Source organism: Drosophila teissieri, chromosome 2R, assembly GCF_016746235.2.
Source record: "Drosophila teissieri strain GT53w chromosome 2R, Prin_Dtei_1.1, whole genome shotgun sequence".
NCBI classification, from domain to species: Eukaryota; Metazoa; Arthropoda; class Insecta; order Diptera; family Drosophilidae; genus Drosophila; species Drosophila teissieri.
In genome coordinates this window covers 17376245-17395616 of record NC_053030.1, presented here as the reverse complement: position 1 = coordinate 17395616, position 19372 = coordinate 17376245, and the positions used below count along the sequence as shown (strand labels likewise).

The 19372-nt window shown below is 45.0% G+C and overlaps 2 protein-coding genes across 2 annotated transcripts; one reads left to right on the top strand and one right to left on the bottom strand.

The window, feature by feature from the left end:
- Positions 1-3548: 3548 nt before the first annotated feature.
- LOC122614268 lies at positions 3549-4502 on the top strand. The gene is made up of 2 exons (XM_043788806.1): positions 3549-3726; positions 3979-4502. The coding sequence occupies exons 1-2, from the start codon at positions 3663-3665 to the stop codon at positions 4104-4106; spliced, it is 192 nt and encodes a 63-aa protein (XP_043644741.1). The 5' UTR covers positions 3549-3662; the 3' UTR covers positions 4107-4502.
- Positions 4503-8632: 4130 nt separating this feature from the next.
- On the bottom strand, positions 8633-14577 carry LOC122614047 (homeobox protein orthopedia). The gene is made up of 5 exons (XM_043788509.1): positions 14267-14577; positions 12303-12621; positions 12014-12143; positions 9430-9517; positions 8633-9180 (listed from the first exon to the last, which is right to left on the bottom strand). The coding sequence occupies exons 1-5, from the start codon at positions 14421-14423 to the stop codon at positions 8633-8635; spliced, it is 1242 nt and encodes a 413-aa protein (XP_043644444.1). The 5' UTR covers positions 14424-14577.
- Positions 14578-19372: the final 4795 nt, after the last annotated feature.

Here is a 19372-nt window from a genome sequence, read left to right as displayed (position 1 = left end):
ATATTCACTCGTACATTTATGGATCGTTGCGATGTGTGAGCTTTTTTCACCTCCAGACGGGGCGTTTCAAATTTCCCGCATACCAACCCGAAAGCTTTCTATTCCCAAATATATTTCTGGTACACGCGGGGATTTCGAAACGATTTTCGGATATTTTTAAACGCATTCCAAAATGGGTGAGGCGGACAGGCGAATGTTTTGTTTATGCCATGGGGAAATACGATAGGAGATGACGCAAGTCGGATGATCAAAGGCGGCGGCCAAAACAAATTGCCAATGTCAATTTGTTGCCGCGCTCACCGAACTGATTAGCCAGAAATGCATTTCCCTTCGAGGAATAATGGATGGAAATCGTGTATATGGTGGATGCCATGCCAGAGACAAATGTTCTCGCCGAGATTGCCAAGACAATTAGTCAAGATGGCGTTGGGCCGTTTAATTAGAACTCGATGTGCATTATGAATGAAATTTGTATTCGCGGTCGCGTTGTGTCGCCTGTTGCAATTTCAATTGCAGCCACATACAAATGGGTAATTAATGGGCCCAAATCGCTGGCTCTTGGCCAAAAAGGGGCGACAGATGCCGCTAATGAGTTGCACGATGACGATGAGATGGGCAAAAATGGGCGCAACTTGCCCGTCCGGAATTCACTTTCTCAAGCGAATCACTTTACGGCGCGCTGCACAACAATAAACGGGATTCGGAAACAGAAATCAGAAATCAGAAATCAGGAATCGGGAATCGGGAAACAAATGCCGGAATGAGAAGTTACCAACCCCCGACTTAACCGGGCTTAACCCACTAATCAATTTGCACAAAAACAAAAATAAACACGTACACAATATCGTCGACGTCGTCGTCATAATGCAATTTTCAGTTCTTAATTTCCATACAAATTCGATTTAAAATTCGTAATAAAGAGCGCAAATATTCCGAATCGAGTGAGGCACATAAGTACCTCCGCCCATGTACGATTGCGACTTGAAGTATGCCGCACAAAACGACCCATATGGTCAATTAGTATTGCTGCTCCGACTGCCAACCAACAATGAGGGCATCCAGTTCTTCAAGGCGCTTCCATGTGCCCGAACTCCGAACTCCGCATCGCACTCGAATCCATATCCTTATCCATAGTATGTACGAGTATATGGAGACATCGCACACACCCCAGAGCACACACATTGTTTTCACTTCAATTACTATCGATGAAGCTGCAAAGCGACCAAAATCCATATATAATACAATCCAAACTTGTGCCCAGCGAAGCGGAAAGTGTTGGAAGCTCCGAGACTCGAGAAGCGTTTCTTGAAAAGCGAGTCCTGACACACTAAGTGCACGGTAAGAAATTAAGCCCGACTATATGAAAATATATATTAAAATATTTATTTATGAATTTCTAGCTGTACTTAAAAATATTGCAATTTGAATGGCATTCTGCTTACCTAAAAGTATGCACTATTTTATCACCGTCTTTTGGAAGACTTTCAAAAGGCATCACCAGATAAAAAATCAATCCAGTGAAATTATTACTGCACAAAGTGAACAGGCAAAGATTCTTAGTTTAATCCCAATTAATTTAGCTTTCAAAGGGCAGCGGAAATGATTTAAAATCAAGCAAGTCAATTTTATTTGATTGCTTTAAATTTGTGCCAATCCCTCTGCCATTTGCAAAGCCCCGCTTGACTGGCTGAAAATGTATAAATCGCGAGGATAATGAAAAGCGTCACATTTGATTGCATTTTTTGTGTGAAATTGGGCTGACAATGTTCGCTTTTGCTGACCAAATAAAAAAAAACGATAAAGGAGCGGAGGAAAGCCGGCTCACAGCCCACTCACACAGACATAAAGGGGTGATGGTGATGCATTCACACACACACACACACACATATATGCAAGGACATTTACTGGGGGGTGATTGCCGTTTACGAACAGGCAAAAGGGTGCAGCCCATTGGAACAGAGCAACACAGGAACACGGCAACACCAAGAGCAAGAGCAAGAGGAAGAGCAAGAGCAACAGAAACAGGACCTCTGGCCGAGGAAGCCAGGACCTCGACGAGGCCGTGTAAACGTGTTAGGGCAGAACAAAAACGCAAAATAAAAATGTGCACTTTACGCAATTTATGTGCAAATTTTTTGAATGACTTTAAAGCGATGCAGGAGGGCTGATTGAAATGGGGGATGGTCCATCACCGGCCAGTGAATATAATCGCTCGCTAATTGACTCTAATAGACCTGGTTCCATCTGAGGGGAACGCCGGCTATCCTGCTGACCTCCCCAAAAAAAGATGAAACCCAAGTCCATACCACCGCCGTGCAGGAGGATTACCTTTTTTGGATGGGCAACGAAACGAAGTAGTATTATCTCAAGTACTTTGCCGAGATCTTTGGCTTAAGAAACACTTTAGCACGCAGCGCGTATTATGTGTGAAAAGTAGCCATTAGAAAATTGCCCACAAATTAGCACAAATAAGGCGAGCATTTAGCAATTTGAATAAGCTGCCGCATTCGAAAACCCCTCGAATCCCACACACATTCGCACTGCTTATCCCCTCGACCTTTCACCTTTTCACATGTCCTAAGCCCGCTCACACTCACACACATGCTCACACGTGAGTCCTGGTAATTATGCGCCTGATTTAACTCTACTTTCCACTGCACAAATGACAGTTTCACACTGCCTTATTGTTTGACTGGGCCTTTCTCTCCTAGATACTTCTCTGTTATTTCAAGTGCCGCGCACTTGAATTCTCGGTCATGTCCTTGAAAATGCTCATGCAGAAAGCGGCAAAAAAATAAAACCAAAATCCTCGGCAGGACGAAGCTGGAATAAATACAAAAATGGCTCCGCTCATCGAAATATGAGTTCATGAATGCGGACGGCTATTCAAACAAAGGACTTTCGCGCCAAGCCACGCCTCATTTTTTATACATATAAAAAATTATATTCGCAGCCGTTGCACAGCTGAGGAAATGGCCGAGGAAATTCGCATTTATTATAATCGCAAGGAAATGCGAAGAGTGCAAAGAAAATTGCTGCCAATTTCCCGCCGCAGAATGCTAGAATCGAAGATGAAATTAATTTTCCCGTGCACACAGCAGAGCCGAGTGCTGCTGCTCAAACTTTGCAATTTGCGGCGCGTTTCCGCTTCCGGTGGGTTTTAGCGAGAATCCAGCTCCATCGGCAGACGAGACGAGAGCAGACAGAAGATGCCGGATGGCAGTGAAGACTGAATGACTGGCTGCTCCTCGATTTGGTGGAGCTGGAGCTGTAGATGGTGCTGGTGCTGGAGCTCCAATTGTCATCCATTCCTTTTGAAGTGTCGCACAATTTCATTTCCATTTCGCCATCCACTGGCCTTTTTTCGTTGCCCAAAACGATTAGCAGCCACTTAGAGCAGTTAAGAGCCTCATTGAGTTTATTAAATCAGGCGTAATAATTGGCACACACACACACACACACAATGTATTTGAATGAAAAGGGACATCGAGTAGAATAGAATAGACAGTCGAATGGCGGAATCAAAGTATCGAACATCTATATCGATTCCCAGGCAGGCACTGCCTTCCCCGTCAGATCGCGTTTCCAGTCGCACAAAAAAATACTTTTCGTTTCAATAGGAAAACAAATTCAAAACGGACTACATTTCAGGCACCTTCAGCATGGCAGACATGGAGGAATACAACCATCCATTGGCAAAAATAACCTCTATAACCGAGGAACTGGGTGAGCACTATAAAATTGTTATAATATTCGAGAGGGTTTCAAAGGATTAAAGGGCTTTTTAATGGGAAATAGGTGAAGTCATTGTTCACATAGTTTATACAAGAGACTACTAGTTTATGTTTAGGTAAAGTGATTTAAAGATGTATCAAGAGATGGGGTTTAATGCATACATAGTAGATTAGAAACTATTATTAATATTCTGTTTGTGTTTTTTCTTTCCTTGACTTGAGTTTTCATATTCTTCTATTTCAGAAAGAACACATCTGGCCCGCGTGCCGCAGGTCCTGCAGCGATTGGAGGACATCCGGGAGCCGGAGGACGAAATGCTGCTGGCTGAAGGTAGTCGACTGGGTAAAAAACTCATTTGGGAGGACTACTAGGAATCGTCGAAATTTTCACGTCACAAACGTAACGAGTGACACCTGCCCGAGGTGCCAAGGAGCCAAGGAGCCAAGGAGCGAAGAAGTGAAGGTGTTGGCCTGGCAATTAATGACTGGCTGAACTTTTCACATTCACATGCTCGAGCTGGGCAAACAAAGCTGAGGGGGCGACAACAACAGGAGCACGCAAGCCAGAAAAGGACTCGGGCTGGAAAGCACAAACAAATTGTGACAAAGTTGCGGAAATTTAATTAAAATCAAATAGAGGCGGCTAAGCAAAAAGGGTAGCGAATTGGCAGTCAGGTGTGACCCGATATAGTTGGCAACACGCTTCCCCAACTTGCTTCGAATGTCGCTAGTTTTCCGCGTCGCTTAATAAACAAAATGTAAACAATGTTTAACAGCAATGACACACATGGGTCCACCACCACCACCCCCTGCTACTCGTTCCCTTTTCCATTGGCTTTTTATTAATATAATTTATGAGCCTGTGGTCGTGAGCGGAAAATGCCAGCGGCAAGGTGGAAATGCAAGCAATCCGAATGCCGGCAGCTGGCTAATTTCACAGCGCACACATTTGATTAACTTAATTTAATAGTATTTCTTTCTAGCTACGTTATCCGTGCGCTGAGCTCGTTTTGATATATTTGTTTGTTTATTTAATTTATTATTATAGTTACGACTATGCGCTCTGGTTAACAGCTATAAAGGCGATTATATAGCTATCGATCATTGCAGCTCGTTGGGTTTTCTATGTTATGCTGCTGTTGGTTTTCGATTATATTTACCACAGGAAACTAGTGTATATAATGACCTCGCCATTTTGGCTTGCTAAATAACTTTATATATCTATAATGATTGAAATAAAATGGTGATTTGCAGAAACTAGGCATACAACTGTCACAACAATTGGCCGAGGTAGACCATTGGCTAATGAGCACACAATTGGCTGCAGGATCCCAAGCCAGCTGCCTCTATATGGAGAGTTCTACCTGAACTGCCCGGAGTTCGCATCAGACAAATCGACCGTGAAACCATTATGGCTAGAATCGGCAAACAAAAACCACGGGGCACTGCTCTTTCTTTAGTCGCGGCCAAAGGAGACGACGAGTCCTTTGGCCGGCGATTGGCAGTCGATAAAATTAGGCACAGCTTAGCCACATTTGGAAGTCAGCAGGCCGGAATCCTCGGCAGAATGTGTGTGCTCACCTTTCTGAGGAGTCTCAGCTGGAAGGGATCTGTTGGGTCGGCTCGCTTTGAAATACTTAGCTGGAGCGGGAGCAGTTGACACAAAAGTATCGGGTTTCCCTGTTGTCGCCAGCGTACTTAGCATCCTTAATATCCTGTCGGAAATGTTTTCGTTCGCAATTGCATGTTGCGGTGTGTTGGCAATTTATACATAGTTTATTTTCCCTTCGATGTTTAAAAGAAAGGAAGATCGCCGATCGCCGATCGACGGACACTTGATACTTCTCAGACAAGTTGTCGGCATATAGTATGTCCTCTTAAGTGGTCACAAATTACAGCAATTATGCAGCGCCCTTGTGTCCTTTTTGTGTCCTTTTTTTTGTGCGGCATTGGCTGGAAATGCCATGAAAATGGCGCTCATTAGGCAGATTCCTTGTGCAATCTTCCCACCCACAGAAAGTCAGACAATCTGCGTAATTACTTCGCTGTCAACTTTTGATGAATTAAATGCGAAATAAATTTTTTAAGTGCGCGTAACGAGCATTCCGAACGAGCTGTGCCAAATGAAATGAAAATACGGCGGCAAACAGGACGAACAGGACGAAAGGCGATGCTCCGCAGCGAGGTGAAATCTTTCTTAAGCGTCTGTTGAGCGGATTTAACTTGTTTAATTACCGCTGTATTCACTGCATCCTCAACTGTCGCTCATTACGCCGGGATTTCATACTTATATATGTATACCCACGTATATATGTATATGCCCCTATATACATTTACTTATATGTCGAAAATACTGGCAGTTTTTCAAGTGCACCGCCCACCGTCAGCATCTCATATCGCGTCCACTTGCTAGCTTTTTGTTTTGGCGAAACTGTTACCATTTTAATGCGCTCGAGTGTCGAGGACGAAATTGATTTTCGTTTACCATTGTGTTGGGCATTTTGAAGTGCATTTGGGCGCTCGTAAAAAATTTGTGCCAACACAAGGTGAAATTGCACTGAGCCGGGCGCAAATAAAATGGAGGGATTGGAGGAAGCCCGGGTCCTCGACACTCAATTTCGTAGAGCCACAAATGCGAAACTCGAAGGACCACTTGATAAATTTCATATATTTATAGCCCGCAGAGTGATGCGCTGCATTTGCACACTGAATGAAATTCCATGGGCACACACACATACATACATACACATGGGCACACACAAGGACATTTTGGGTGGCCCGAAACGACTTACCCCGCCCACCTTTTGGCCACCCACCACTGCTTCTTGGCCAAACACTTGCACAAATAAAAGATCTACTTCAACTTATTGAATTTTCGTTGATAGAAACAAGATGAAAGGCGACTCTAAAGTACTGTGCCAATTGAATACTCTTCTGCGTATTTATTTCTAAGTATTTACACGTTTTTTAAGAGCTTTGCTGTTGATGATTAAAGTTAACAGTTCAAAGCCCATTGGTAAAATATCTAAAGTCCTTGCAACAGAATATTAAGTGCTGTATAAAATATAGACATATATATATACTTAAAGTCCGTCAATTTTCCAGACATATTCGTTGTATTTACTTATTATCCCTTTTGATTTGAACTGATTTCTATATAAAACTATTTACATTTTAAGCAATTGGACTCAGATAGGAAAGGGTATGATTTCCCCGGCAGGACCTTCCATTCGCCGGATGTCTTCTGCTACCTTGTACACAAAGGACGGCCACAAAAGGCAATTGCATATGAGTTTTATGAGAGCTTCTTTTGACGTCGTCGTGCTGACTGGTCCTGCTGATGCTTCGTCCTTTCGGGCATATCCTTTTGACTGCGACAAATCCGTTAAGTCGCGCATTTCGCTCATCATTATTTGTGCAGGGAATTTGGCTCTGACCTCGCCCATGCCCAAAACACCGAGAGTGGTAAGTGTAATCAAATTGCAACCCAAATGCGAATCCGAATCTCAGTGAGAATCTCAGTGCGAATCTAGAGAGAATCGAACTGGAACAGGAACTTGACGGCGATTTATTATTAAATTTGAGGCCATCGCGCACACAATGCGATATCCTGCAGCGAGGACGAGCGCTGTGCGAAATTATTAAAAAGTAATTATGGCACAAATTACGAGATATCAATATAGCATTTAGCTCTGCATGCGGCCCCGAATGAAAGGACTTGGTCTGGTTCCTGTGCAGCCACCACCACTTGAACTCGCCTGCAAATCCTTCGGCTCACACATCCAGCCCATAGAGCTGCATTTCCTCCACGGCTCACGGCTGTCTGGCACAATGCGATAGATTCCTTCTGGATTCCCATTGTTCTCCGCTCTCCGGCTTCTTGGGCTCCTTGTGCTCCTTGGGCTCCTGCTCTTCACATGTTATGCAACATTTCCTGCGCTCGGCAATTTTGACATAATATCGAGATTATTATACGATTTGAACTCTGGCCCTTCCCATTGTCGGGGTAGGTCGTCGAATATCCCCGATATTCGGCCCAAGATCGCTTTCATTTGACTCTGGCAAAAGGAAAGGTCGAGTCGAGTTTGTACACAATCAATTGTAGCATTTGAGCGATTTATAATGGGACTTTGCAGGCTCATAAGCCCTACTTAAGGTACACAACTTTTTGCGATTAATTTGCCGCGCGGCGGGGAGAGCGGAGTATGCTGCGGAAAATTATAAAAGTGTTTCGGTTAACGGAAGTTGACCGGGAGATTAATTTTGGCATTGAAAATCATAATATTACAAACAAGGAGCAAGCATTGGAAAGACCAGTTAATAAGGAGCGTACTCAAGAAATTCCATAACTTAAGATGACTTGGAAAGAGAAATTTATTATAAAATTCATTTCATTCATTTATTTAAAAGCGAATCCTTTAAAACATGGCGATATCTTTATAGCTCTTTTTGGAAAAAAATTGATAAACACCATGTTCTTTCCTTTCGAATATGTTTTGATAAATAGAACTATATTCCATTAGAATTTGAATTAGATTGTGTTCTGATATATTTAGACATGTTCCATCCTGCTTAACGAATCATTAATATATCACTAGTATGAGTTCATAACCACTACTCCAGCCACCCATAAAACGCAACCAGTTTCTTTTCATATCGTTTATTTCTCGACACTTTTCCTTAGTGGATAGACTACCATTAAGTACGCCCGAAGATCGCTTACAGATAGATAATTCTTTAGGTGTTACGACTACGTTAACTTTGGCAATAGACAAAGCTGCAAATATCTTACAGTGCGTGGGCTATCTGACCATGAATAAAACTATATATCTACAAGTATACGTGTGTGTGTGTATCTATATATGTACATAACGAATCCAAATATCACGGAACAGCGTTCAGTCCTCGCCCTTGGTGACCACGGAAACGGGAGTGGAGGCGTTGCTGCTGGCTCCTGCCGCACTGCTGGGCGATTGGGCGGCCGTCGAGATCAGTCCGCCCGTGAGCAGACCGCCGCCCCCGCTGCCGCCCGCTGGGGGCGTGGCATGGGGCGGCGTGGGATGAGGCACTAGCTTGGGACTCTCGCGCGGACTGCTGTTGCTGCAGGGCGGGCTCACCTGGCTCATCGCCGAGAGACCGGCGTGCAGCGACAGGTTCTGCGGATAGCCCGCGGAGGCTGCTGCCGCCGCTGCAGCTGCTCCCGCGCCAAAGATCCCATTCAGATTGCTCAGGCCCATGTACTGGGAGAGCAGGGTGTGGAAGTTGGGCAGCTTGTAGTGGGGCGCCATCAGGTGCTGGGGCAGCAGGCCGGCGGCAGCGGCTGCAGCGGGATTGAAGTGCTGGTGGAGGGCAAAGTGCGGCGGCCAGAACTCCGACTGCATCGCGCCCGGATGGCCCGGAAGTCCATGTGGCGGCAGGGGAATGCCCAGCGGAAACTCCGGCAGACCTGAAAGCGGAAGGCAGAAGGGCGATTTCGTTAGTCCAAAGTCTGAGAGAGACAGAGAGAGGGTGGTGGTGGTGGTGACACAAGCGACATAATTCCTAATTATGTTGCACACGTAATTTGGCAATTTGCGGACAAATCAAATGCGTATCGCTGGGTGGGCTGTGGGTGGTGGATGATGGCTGGGATTTGATGGGGTGGATTCGTGAGATGGTGAGGAGGTGAGATGGGATGAGGGGGTGGTTAACTCACCTTGTTCGGGCAGCAGGTAACCGGCCTTGTCCTGATTCATAAACTTCTCACGTTTGCGCCATTTAGCCCGACGGTTCTGGAACCACACCTGCAAGTGCACGAGAAGAAGGGAGTTTAGAGTTGGAGTTGAAAGTATGCAAATTTGCTGCCCTCGAAATTGAGGTATTATAAGCTAAGAGCTAATGAAAAAGATAGCACTACCTAAGATATTATACACAGATAAAGCAGAAATAGCAGCCATCCAAGAGAGGAATTTGCTTTTATAACTTGCTTTTTGGAAATTACTTTGCAAAGGGTAACATGCCATCTAAACGTGATTAGTTCTACAAAACTGGCGCCTTGGCAAGCGACTTGTAATTGCCTTGACTTTGACCAGAAACCGAACAATTTCCTAATCTATCAATCGGTGAGTTCGGAAAGTTGCAGGCACTTGGTCCTTGGACGGGTCCTTCTGCCTCCTCCAGCCTCGAGTGTCTGAGCCAAAGGATTTGGGCGTCGTGGAGGCGGACGGGGGACGGGGGACGGGGGAGGTCAAATACAATGGCATCCAATCGGAAGTGTTCTGCTCTGATTTGCAACGCTCTCTGTCGCTCCGTCTGTCTGTCTCACTCTTCGGGTGAAAGGGTGTCTTATGCATTTTTCGACACTTGCTTGGGTTTTGGGGTGGACCAAACACTGCCAGCCACCCAAATGTCACCCCTATGCAAATTTGCCCCCTAGGCCATCCACAAAATAGGCGTTGGCTGCACATACATTTCCGCCCATTTGGGGGCGACGAATTTTCAGTCCGAGCTTCGAGGCTCTCGTTTTTGATGGCAAAATTAATTGTTTGTAAATTGAAATCACTTGACAACTGTCTGTGCCGAGCACAGATGAATTCGAGACAATGGAGGAGGCTCTGCAATTATAGACACCCTGTATTTAGATGAAACCCCCTTCTTCAGCCACCCAGAATCTGCAACAATGTGTGCAGTTGAGCGAGTAGTAAATTAGCAACGATTTCCTTGCTATAATTGCTGCCAATTATTGTCCTGTGTCCTGTGTCCTGTGTGTGTCTGCTGGGAAAACGCCACCCACCGCCCACCACCCCCATTCCCCTTTAAGTGCTGTGTGTGTGTGTGAGTGTGCGATTTTGTGGGCTTTTTAATTGTCAGTTGGCAGCAATTATAATGGCAACAACTTAAACCACTGTGCCAGAGCAGCCAGGCAGTAAAAGTTGAATTGCGGATATCCGTTCAGCATTTATCACACATGTGCGATCAAAACGAGAGGAGAAACTGTCGCAAAAACTGTAAGAGGCGGTTTCTAAACTCAGAAATGATGTGCTTTAAAAAATGTGTGAGAAGATGTCGCTTTATTATTTTGGAATATCAGAAAGGGATATATTAAGGCTTTGAAAACGCTTTGTTTCAAACCTTTCCAAATTGATACAAATTCGCTTTCCAAATTTGCATTTGCATGTGATACCCCAACTCTACAATACAAATTTGACTTAACCCGGGAGTTAAGTCGCTGGTTACTCCTTTTTTTTCCGCATGCCCCACACAACGAGCATGCAAATCCGAAAATAATTGCCCACTTACCAACCCCAAAACAAGCGGGGATTACGCTTTGGATACTTTGTATCTATCAGCAGCTCAGCGATGGAAAATAAAAAAAAAAAACGAAAATATAACGTATTGAAATCGGGCAGCTCTAAGTCGGTTACTATTCGAGTGCCCGAAACGCTCTGCATATGCGAATCAATGACCAATTACAGTTAATCTGCTAACAGATACGAATAAGTGCAAGGACGCGCAGGATGCGGATGCGGATATGCGGATGTGAGAATGTGAGGATGCGGATGACGACCGTGAAACGGACAATTTGTATTCGAAGCGGGTAATCCCCATGTGAGTGCTTAGGTCAAGTTGTTTCACATTCACAATCTCTTCACTTTTTTTCACTTTTGTATTTTCCCTCTTTTTTTTGTCCCTGTCAACAAACAACATCGAAATTGAGCGAATCGCTCAATCAGATGTGAAGTGTTTGAAAGCGTTTCACAACTGAAATCAAATCGTATGCGATTCGAGGCGAAAGGACACCCTAATTACATGTGTAGTCGGGTGTATTTAGCCGCGTGTCCTGCCGACAGCCAGCACCCAAAGCCACTTTAATTGTTTACCCGAAAGTAGAGTTAATAAAAATACCAACACCAACACCATGTGAGCGCGGCCAATTTAATCATTTGGAAAATCACAATATCTAATGTCCTTGGGCCAACCCCTATGGAAAAGGACGCGTCACCCTTGATTCAACCCTCCTCCGACTAGAACTAACCGTGTTTGTATACAAAGTGGGGCTTAAGTGTTTCAAAGACCATTTACAAATTGGGTTCGGCGATTGTTTCGCCAGTTCTTATCTAGCCATTCAAGTTCCCATACTCCGAAAGTGGTTTATTCGCTTATTAGCGGACGTTGCGATATTTAAAAGTAGAGCCTGAATGGCATCGTTAGATGGCAGATACAGATACAGATACATTGGCGCAACGGAGTTGAACTTAATTCGAAAATAATTGCGTGAATCGAAGAGCATTTTCAATTACCTGCACGCGTGCTTCGCTCAAATCCAATCGCATGGCCAGATCCTCCCTTGTGAAAACATCGGGATACTGGGTCTTCTCGAAGGCTCGCTCCAGCTGATGCAATTGAAATGTTGTAAATGTTGTGCGAGATCTGTGAAAAATCAGCGGAAAGGCAAAGGCAAAGGGCGGCACGTTAGATGGTTGGTACGAGTATAGGAGTTTTCCCCCTTTTGTTGGCATGTTTTTTAATAGCCCGACAATGGGTAAATACGATTTGATCTGCTAAGCGGATTGTCGCTGCTGCACTCACCTTCGAACTTTTCGCGGCCTCTCCATATCGCTGAGATCATGGCCATTGTTCAGACTGGAGGACAGCTCGTCGTCGTTATCCACATCCAGGCCGCCGTCCGTGTTCGTTGGGGAGTCCTCTCGCTTCGCCTGAACCTGCAATTGTTGCTGCTGCTGCGAATGGTGTTGCTGTTGCGAGTGGTGTTGCTGCTGCTGCTGCTGCTGCTGCTGATGCGACAAGTGATTGCTGCCGTTGCTGTTGCTGTTGCTGCTGTGCAAATGATGGATGTGATGCGGATGGCCGTGGTGGGGATGCGTAATCAGCACTTCGCTGGGAGTATCTGCGGAAAAAAGTGGCAGGGAAATAAAGTTAAACAATTTCGCATTGAACTCGAGAGTGGCGAAATAAAAAAGTTTCGCATTTGACTTCGAGAATCGAATGGCAAACGGCAGCTGCAGAAATTGAAGTTCATTCAATTGTGGCTGAAGTAGTTATATCCTGAATTTTAACCCCCTTTTTTTCCTCGGCAGTCTCGAACCAAATTCAAATCCTTCAAGTGCTCGAAAGCTACGCAAATTGATTTGGCAATCAATAACAAATAAATATAAAGCCAGAATAAGTTTTACCACCCTACCCCCCTTGCACCGGGCATATAAATATCCTTTCACACGAAACATGAAGGCAAACGATTTTGTGAGTACACAAAACGGTTTCTTTTCGAGCCAAGCCAAAACGTGTAATCAAACTTTAATGAACCTCAAATTAATCGGATTCACAATGGCACCAGGACACGTCCCCGCTCAGCAGGACGCCCGTGTCCTGGTTGTATCCTTATCGTATTTCGTAACATTTACGCAGCCCCTTGTGGCAAGAAGGTAATTTCCAGCGAGCATCAAATTACGAGGCTCACAGGATGCAGTGTCCTGCGGTGCGCACGCCGCTCGTTGTCGCCAAATTGCAACCTGGACCAGTGGACCAATGGGTGCCGTGATTCCTCTCAATCCTGCCAGGCAATTTCGAGCCTCCACCACTCCCCTCTCTCCTCCTCTCCACTTCCGAGGACTTCAATCTAATTACGGGTCTAATGACGCAATTGCTCTTCCCCGCTCTCCATGCGATATATCCGGCCAGATATGTTTTGATACAGTGTTTTTTTTTTTTGCCTGCTTTTTATTCTCGAGCAGATCCTTGGGCGAACTGCCTCCTGCAGCTTGGCCACGCCCACAACAAGAGTTCCGACATGCCGAGCACCTCCCATTGTCATGATATGTTTTCTTTTTGCTCTCGGGGTGGAGTCCCCGAGTTCGGTGTTTGCCGGAAAGTTTTGCCCTGCCCTCATCACTTGCCAACTATGATAAAATGTCCCTTGCGAGCAATTTGCATATGATATGGATGGCAATGTCACTCTGCCTCTCCACTGCTCCGTCTCCTTTGCGAAAGCGTCTATTTGATGTGGTCAGTGGAGCAGGCGGGGTCGGCCTTTGGAGCACCAAATTGGGGGGAGCTCATTGGCTTTGCATAAAGTCTAACGAGATATTTTGCCCAGCTGGTGGTAAGTTGTATCGTTTGCAGGATGCTTTCATTATGTCTAAGGAGTGCGGGTTGAATGTTTTAAAGACATAATTAACTAACTATGCTGACTACATAACTCTTAATCCATTCATGCTACAGATGCATCCATTTAAATGAATGACTTAGAAATATCCCAGTCTAGCCCAGCAATTATCTATACACAGATTTCGGAACGAAATACAATACTTTTTTTTAAAAGGGATACTAAGATTCTTTACGAAAATTAAATCCTGTTCAGAAGTAACTATTTACTGAATGTATCTTGGATGTGTTTTATTTCAACTTTCAATGTGATACATTTAGAAAACTCTGCAGATCGCCGACGGCAATCGATGACTTTCGTAAAAAGGAACCCCCTGCTTTTACAATCTATTGGTTTATCCCCAATGTTAATTTGGTACTTTTCAACTCACCACTGCGCTTGATCTGGTGCTGATTTCCCAGGATCTGATCGATGCTGTAGACGGCGCGGGGGCGTGAGACAGGACTCTCCTGAACGGGGGCGGGGCGCATGGCTGGCGGCATGATTGGGTGGTGCTGGTGGTGCTGCGAGGTCGTCGTGGTCATCATAGCTCCACCGGGAGAGCTGCTCGCGAACCGTGCGGATTTCAGATGGTTTACTTCACTGGCTCAACGTTGGTTTTCTTATTTTGTCAACGATTTTCAGGATTTTCGATTTGGCAACTTTTGGTTTATTGTCACAGTAGTTAATGAGCACGGTTTCGAAAATTGTTTAATTAATTGCTATTATCGCGTAATTTAGTCGATTAGACGAATTGATTCTGATTCGGAACGCACAGCCACTGCGACGAACTACAATGAGCTGAATCGAGTGAACTAAGTGCGAGTAGTGCTCGTGACGATCAACAACCACCGACTGAGTGCGATTCCTGCGGCCCGTAGGTTTAAATACGCTGCCTGTTTTCCGCTTGCAAGTGAAATGGGCGAGGCTCGCTCTCGATTCCGAATCCGAATCCCAGTTCCAATCCTTCGCTTTCGCCCATGTCCTGCCATGCCAGCCGTCTCTTTCCCACGCGCACTCTCTCTCTCTTTCCCTCGCTCGCCTGCTGTCGGGGTAGTTTCCCCCAGTATCTCAGTATCTCAGTGCCGTGTATCTGTGTGCTGGGTTGGCTCGTTCGGTGTGTGTGAGTTTGGGTTGCAGGTAGCTTTTGGTTTTGGCTTAGGGGTGTTGGCCTCCTCTCTCTCTCTCTCTTTCTCTCTTTCTCTCTTTTATCAAATCTCTCCAGTTCTTTCCCTTGCCACCTTACTCGTTCATACCCCTTCTTTCGTGCAATCTCCTTCGGTAGTTGCAACTAACATGGTTTGCTCATTAATTGTGTTTATTTCACAAATTTCGCTTGTTAAAAACTATTTCACCCTCTCCCCCTCTTCCTATATATCTCTTTCTCTCTCTCTTAGTATATTCCTCTCCCTCCCGTTGCCCGGCTCATCCACAAATCACAAAACAGGTTGAACCACTCACGGGTTTGCCAGCAACCTGGTACCTGAATCAAGTCGGCCATTTGCCAGGACCTCTTTTATTAGTTCCGCTTCCATTTCGGCGATAGATTTATGGCTAGGATTCCCGCGATCTTGAGAATGAGCCCGTGGTTTCATTGAACAAGCCAAACGATCAATGAATCCCTTTACTTAGCAAGGAGTTGTGGCAGGATCGAACCCTAAGTTCATTGATTAAACTGATCTCAGCTCATAGGATCTTGGCCGTATTGAATTTCAAATATCAGGTACAGTGCGAAACTGATTTTACTAATGAGTATTGAAATCATTATTATTATTACAAAGAATTTATCGTAAAATATATATGGACTATATATTTAATCAACTAGTAGAAGTAGTTAAGCTCTATCCCAATTGCTGTCTGCTCTCTTTCAATGATGAAAATTATATGTTACTACCCAAAAGGGATCTATAATATGTATAGCCCGGTTTTGCTACGATTAAATAAGCGAAAATAGCTCAGCCTTGTTTAAATCACCCACTTAGATCTGGGATTTGCGTTGAGCTTCAGTTTAGACAGGGCTCTCTGTCCAAGATTTAGCCTAGAACCCTGGTCCACCCACAGGTTGCATAACAAAAGGATGCCAAAAGTGGCCAAAAGTGGTTCCCGAAAAAACCATCTAATGCCCGAAGGATGCGTGGTGAGCTAAAACGCCGGCTACAATGATAACAAAGCCGGGGACAGGGATTTATGTTCTCTAATTTGTCGAAACTTACACAATTCCTTTGTGCCCCGAACCCAAACAAAGCCAAGGATCGCGGCACCTTCAGCCGGGAAAATCGGGAAAAGTGCACGCACACGTAATTTCCGCGAAAACTTGAACAAGTAAGCGGGACAAAGCGTTGACCGGACTCATTAATGTGCCAGATGTATGACGCCACAGGACACTGGACTCAACAGGACGCAGGACGCAGGACACAGGACACAGGATTAGGGTTAGTCTGCCGAGGCGCTTAATCATATTTTCATAGGACGCATTCCCTATGCAGATTTCATTCAGAAATCCGATTGCACGTTCGTTTAATTTAGAGCTGGCGAGGGCATCACTCTGAACCTAGGATTGCCTACCTGCCCAGATCTTCAGCCCCGAATCTATCTGTAATCTAATGTAGAATGCATAATGCACGACGGCCGACTGAAAATTTTATGCAGCATCATCAGCGCACTTAGTCGTAATCGCCGGCTCATTAGGACTGCTAACCAGCCAAAAAAGGCTGCTTCCTCACTAATTGCCGATCCTCTATCCTCTATCCTCAATCCAGCCCAGGACATGCCCTTTTTTATCCAAGGGCAATCTGATTGCCCATTTGGCATCGGGATCGAGATGTGAGCGATGCCGATACGGGGAATTAGTTCTTAAGTAGCTGTAACTCGTTATGTAATCTGTTATCAAGACGCGCCAATTTACAAGAATTATGGAACATTAGATGATTGATTGAGAGAAAGGAAAATAGAAATAGTAAGTCATGCTAAATAGTATTCTTAAGAAATCATCTGTAAAATATTTTAAAATACTATAATGCTTGTAACTTGTCTTACTGAACATTATAAATTGCTTGCACCTAAGTGTAAATAATTGAGAATCAATATTGTCGCATTTCCGAACCCCTTTTCCCATCCAAGTCCAACTTGTCTGTGCTCTTCGACACTTTCAATTAATTTTGCTGTAGGAGCCATTCTTACAACCCCACCTCTTGTAACCGAAAGCCATTTAGGCCAAGTGTGAAATGACAAATTGAATCAAAGCCAAACTCAAACTCAAACTCATTGAAGACTGCACTTCATTGTAATTTCTAAATTAGCACATCAATTGGGGCCGGAGAGTGGGGGCCACAAGATATCCTCCAGCTGCGAGTTCTCTCGCAGAATTCTCTGCAACCGAGAGATTCTCTCGGGACATGCGCATCGCTGGTGAAAGCTCATTGGATGTCCCGTCGTTTCACTCACACTCGGAGGACTGAAGCCAACGAGGTCATTATCGTGTTACCCCCTCCACCAGCAGTCCATCCAACCAACCACCCATTCCACCCATGCCACCCACTCCGCCCATGCCACCCACTTCGCCCCCCTCGGCAGCAGCTGCGTGTAAACACATTGTGGCAATTCTCTCTGGTGCCATGACTGTGTTCACCTTTTAATAAGGTTAACTGCGTCGACGACAACAACCCACAAACACCCACTTTTCACAATAGACCCAAGGGGGTGGGTGTGGGGGCACAAGCTGAGCGGGGGCGGTGGCGGGGGATAGATGCTGTTGGCAACATTTTTCTTAACCATTAAATCTAATATATCAAAGTAATAAAATGAATTTCGCTCGTTGTGTGGGTGCAAAGTAGCTGAATGGGTGGCAAATGCGAGTATCTGTGTGTGTGTGCGTTCATTCTTACCCTCCACATAATCCAACTAAAAAGTTTTCGTCTACTTACAGTCTGCCTGCCATTGTCTACCGGATATTCTTTCCATTCCTCGGAGGCACGGCGAAAATGGAAGATGTCCTGGAGGTTGGAGGTTGCAGGTTACAGGCTTGGGCGGTTGGGTTGGTGGGGGGTTGGGGTTAAGGATGAACATGGGGTTAGTGGTGAGCTGATAGCTTTTCTTTCAGCTGGGATATTTAATTTTGAGTTCCAACTTGCCACCGTGGAAAGGGGCGCAGTTCATACCTGCCACTGACAACATTTGAAGCGGCTTCAAGGGGGCGGAAAAACGATTGACTTTTGCAATTAGCCGGGGCATGGGGTCGGTACTCGATGGGATAGTGGCACAAAGGATTTGCGAATTTTAATTAGCTTTATTATGAACTTAGTGGGCAAATTATATGAGTGCTTTTTTTTTAAATACCATCCTGAAATACTAAATAGTTAAGAGTGCATAAAAGCTTGTAGTAGTATTCCCTAAGATCTTATATCACGCATTTGAATTGTAAGATTACGGTTATATAAGCATTCATGTTCTAGAACCACGATATCCTCAAAAAACATTAAGCAACTGTGCATTACATAAATGTCCTTAATCAATTTAATATATTTCCATCCGGGGCAGTCAATTTTCCCAACTCCTTCAGCTGCAGATAGTTTGCAATAGTTTGAAGCGCGCCGTTGCTGCCTGGCAAAATGTAATATGCGGCGGCAAATGAGCAACTGCTGAGGTTGGCTAGCAACCGCAATTCAGCCAACACACACACACACACAGGCTCAGATACAAATACAAATGCAGATACAAGTCGGTACGGATACGGATACATTTGGGCACAGAACAGACAGAGCCCCCCCATCCAACGTAGTGGCTTGAATTATCCAATATCCTTGACTGTTTGTGGACGTAATCAAACAACTGCGAAAGGAGACGGGCCAAGGCTTGTTTGACATTTGGTTTCATAATCTAATATTGCAGGAGCGGCTGAATTGAGGCACTTGGGGCGACTCAAACCGCATATATAAATATCTGCAGTTCAGTTTTATATGCCAGCATTTTTGCGCTCGACATTATTGGCCACGTTTATTAGGCCCCGAGGCCAAAGATGCGATTTGAGCCGTACTTTCTGCGAAACCGGAAGACTTCCCATCTACGAGTGTTCCTGGCACACTTTTCCAGATCCCCTGTTCTGATAGCCCTTAAGTATTCCGAGTAAGGCATTCTATTTGGTCTACATATGCCATATTAGTGGTAAATTGACACTCTTTCTGGGCCAAATTAAAGCACACATGAAAAGGACATATGGATTCGGGCAAATTTCTGGCCAAGATAAGCGGCTAAGGAGCTGCGCTGCTCACTTCAAACGACTGGGAACCGACCAAAGGGCTTCCCGATAATTATGCGGCTCGGCTTCTGTTCTATTCTGTGGTGCAGATCTGGCCACCTCCCAGCACATTCACATGCATTCTTTAGCAGATGGGCAATCACATGTGGCCAGAAGACCAGGGGGAATTCATTGGAAATTACCTGTCGCATTGTTGGGCACTTGAATTACATAAAAATTGGTCGGGCGAACAATGGGCGAGTG

Excerpts from the sequence above, each read along its gene's own strand:
- LOC122614047 (XM_043788509.1), bottom strand. The coding sequence starts at position 14,423 with ATGATGACCACGACGACCTCGCAGCACCACCAGCACCACCCAATCATG. Across the intron at positions 12,622-14,266 it reads GCACCAGATCAAGCGCAGTG|ATACTCCCAGCGAAGTGCTG; the intron begins GTGAGTTGAAAA and ends TTTTTTCCGCAG. Across the intron at positions 9,181-9,429 it reads TTACCTGCTGCCCGAACAAG|GTCTGCCGGAGTTTCCGCTG; the intron begins GTGAGTTAACCA and ends TTCCGCTTTCAG.
- LOC122614268 (XM_043788806.1), top strand. The coding sequence starts at position 3,663 with ATGGCAGACATGGAGGAATACAACCATCCATTGGCAAAAATAACCTCT. Across the intron at positions 3,727-3,978 it reads CTCTATAACCGAGGAACTGG|AAAGAACACATCTGGCCCGC; the intron begins GTGAGCACTATA and ends CTTCTATTTCAG.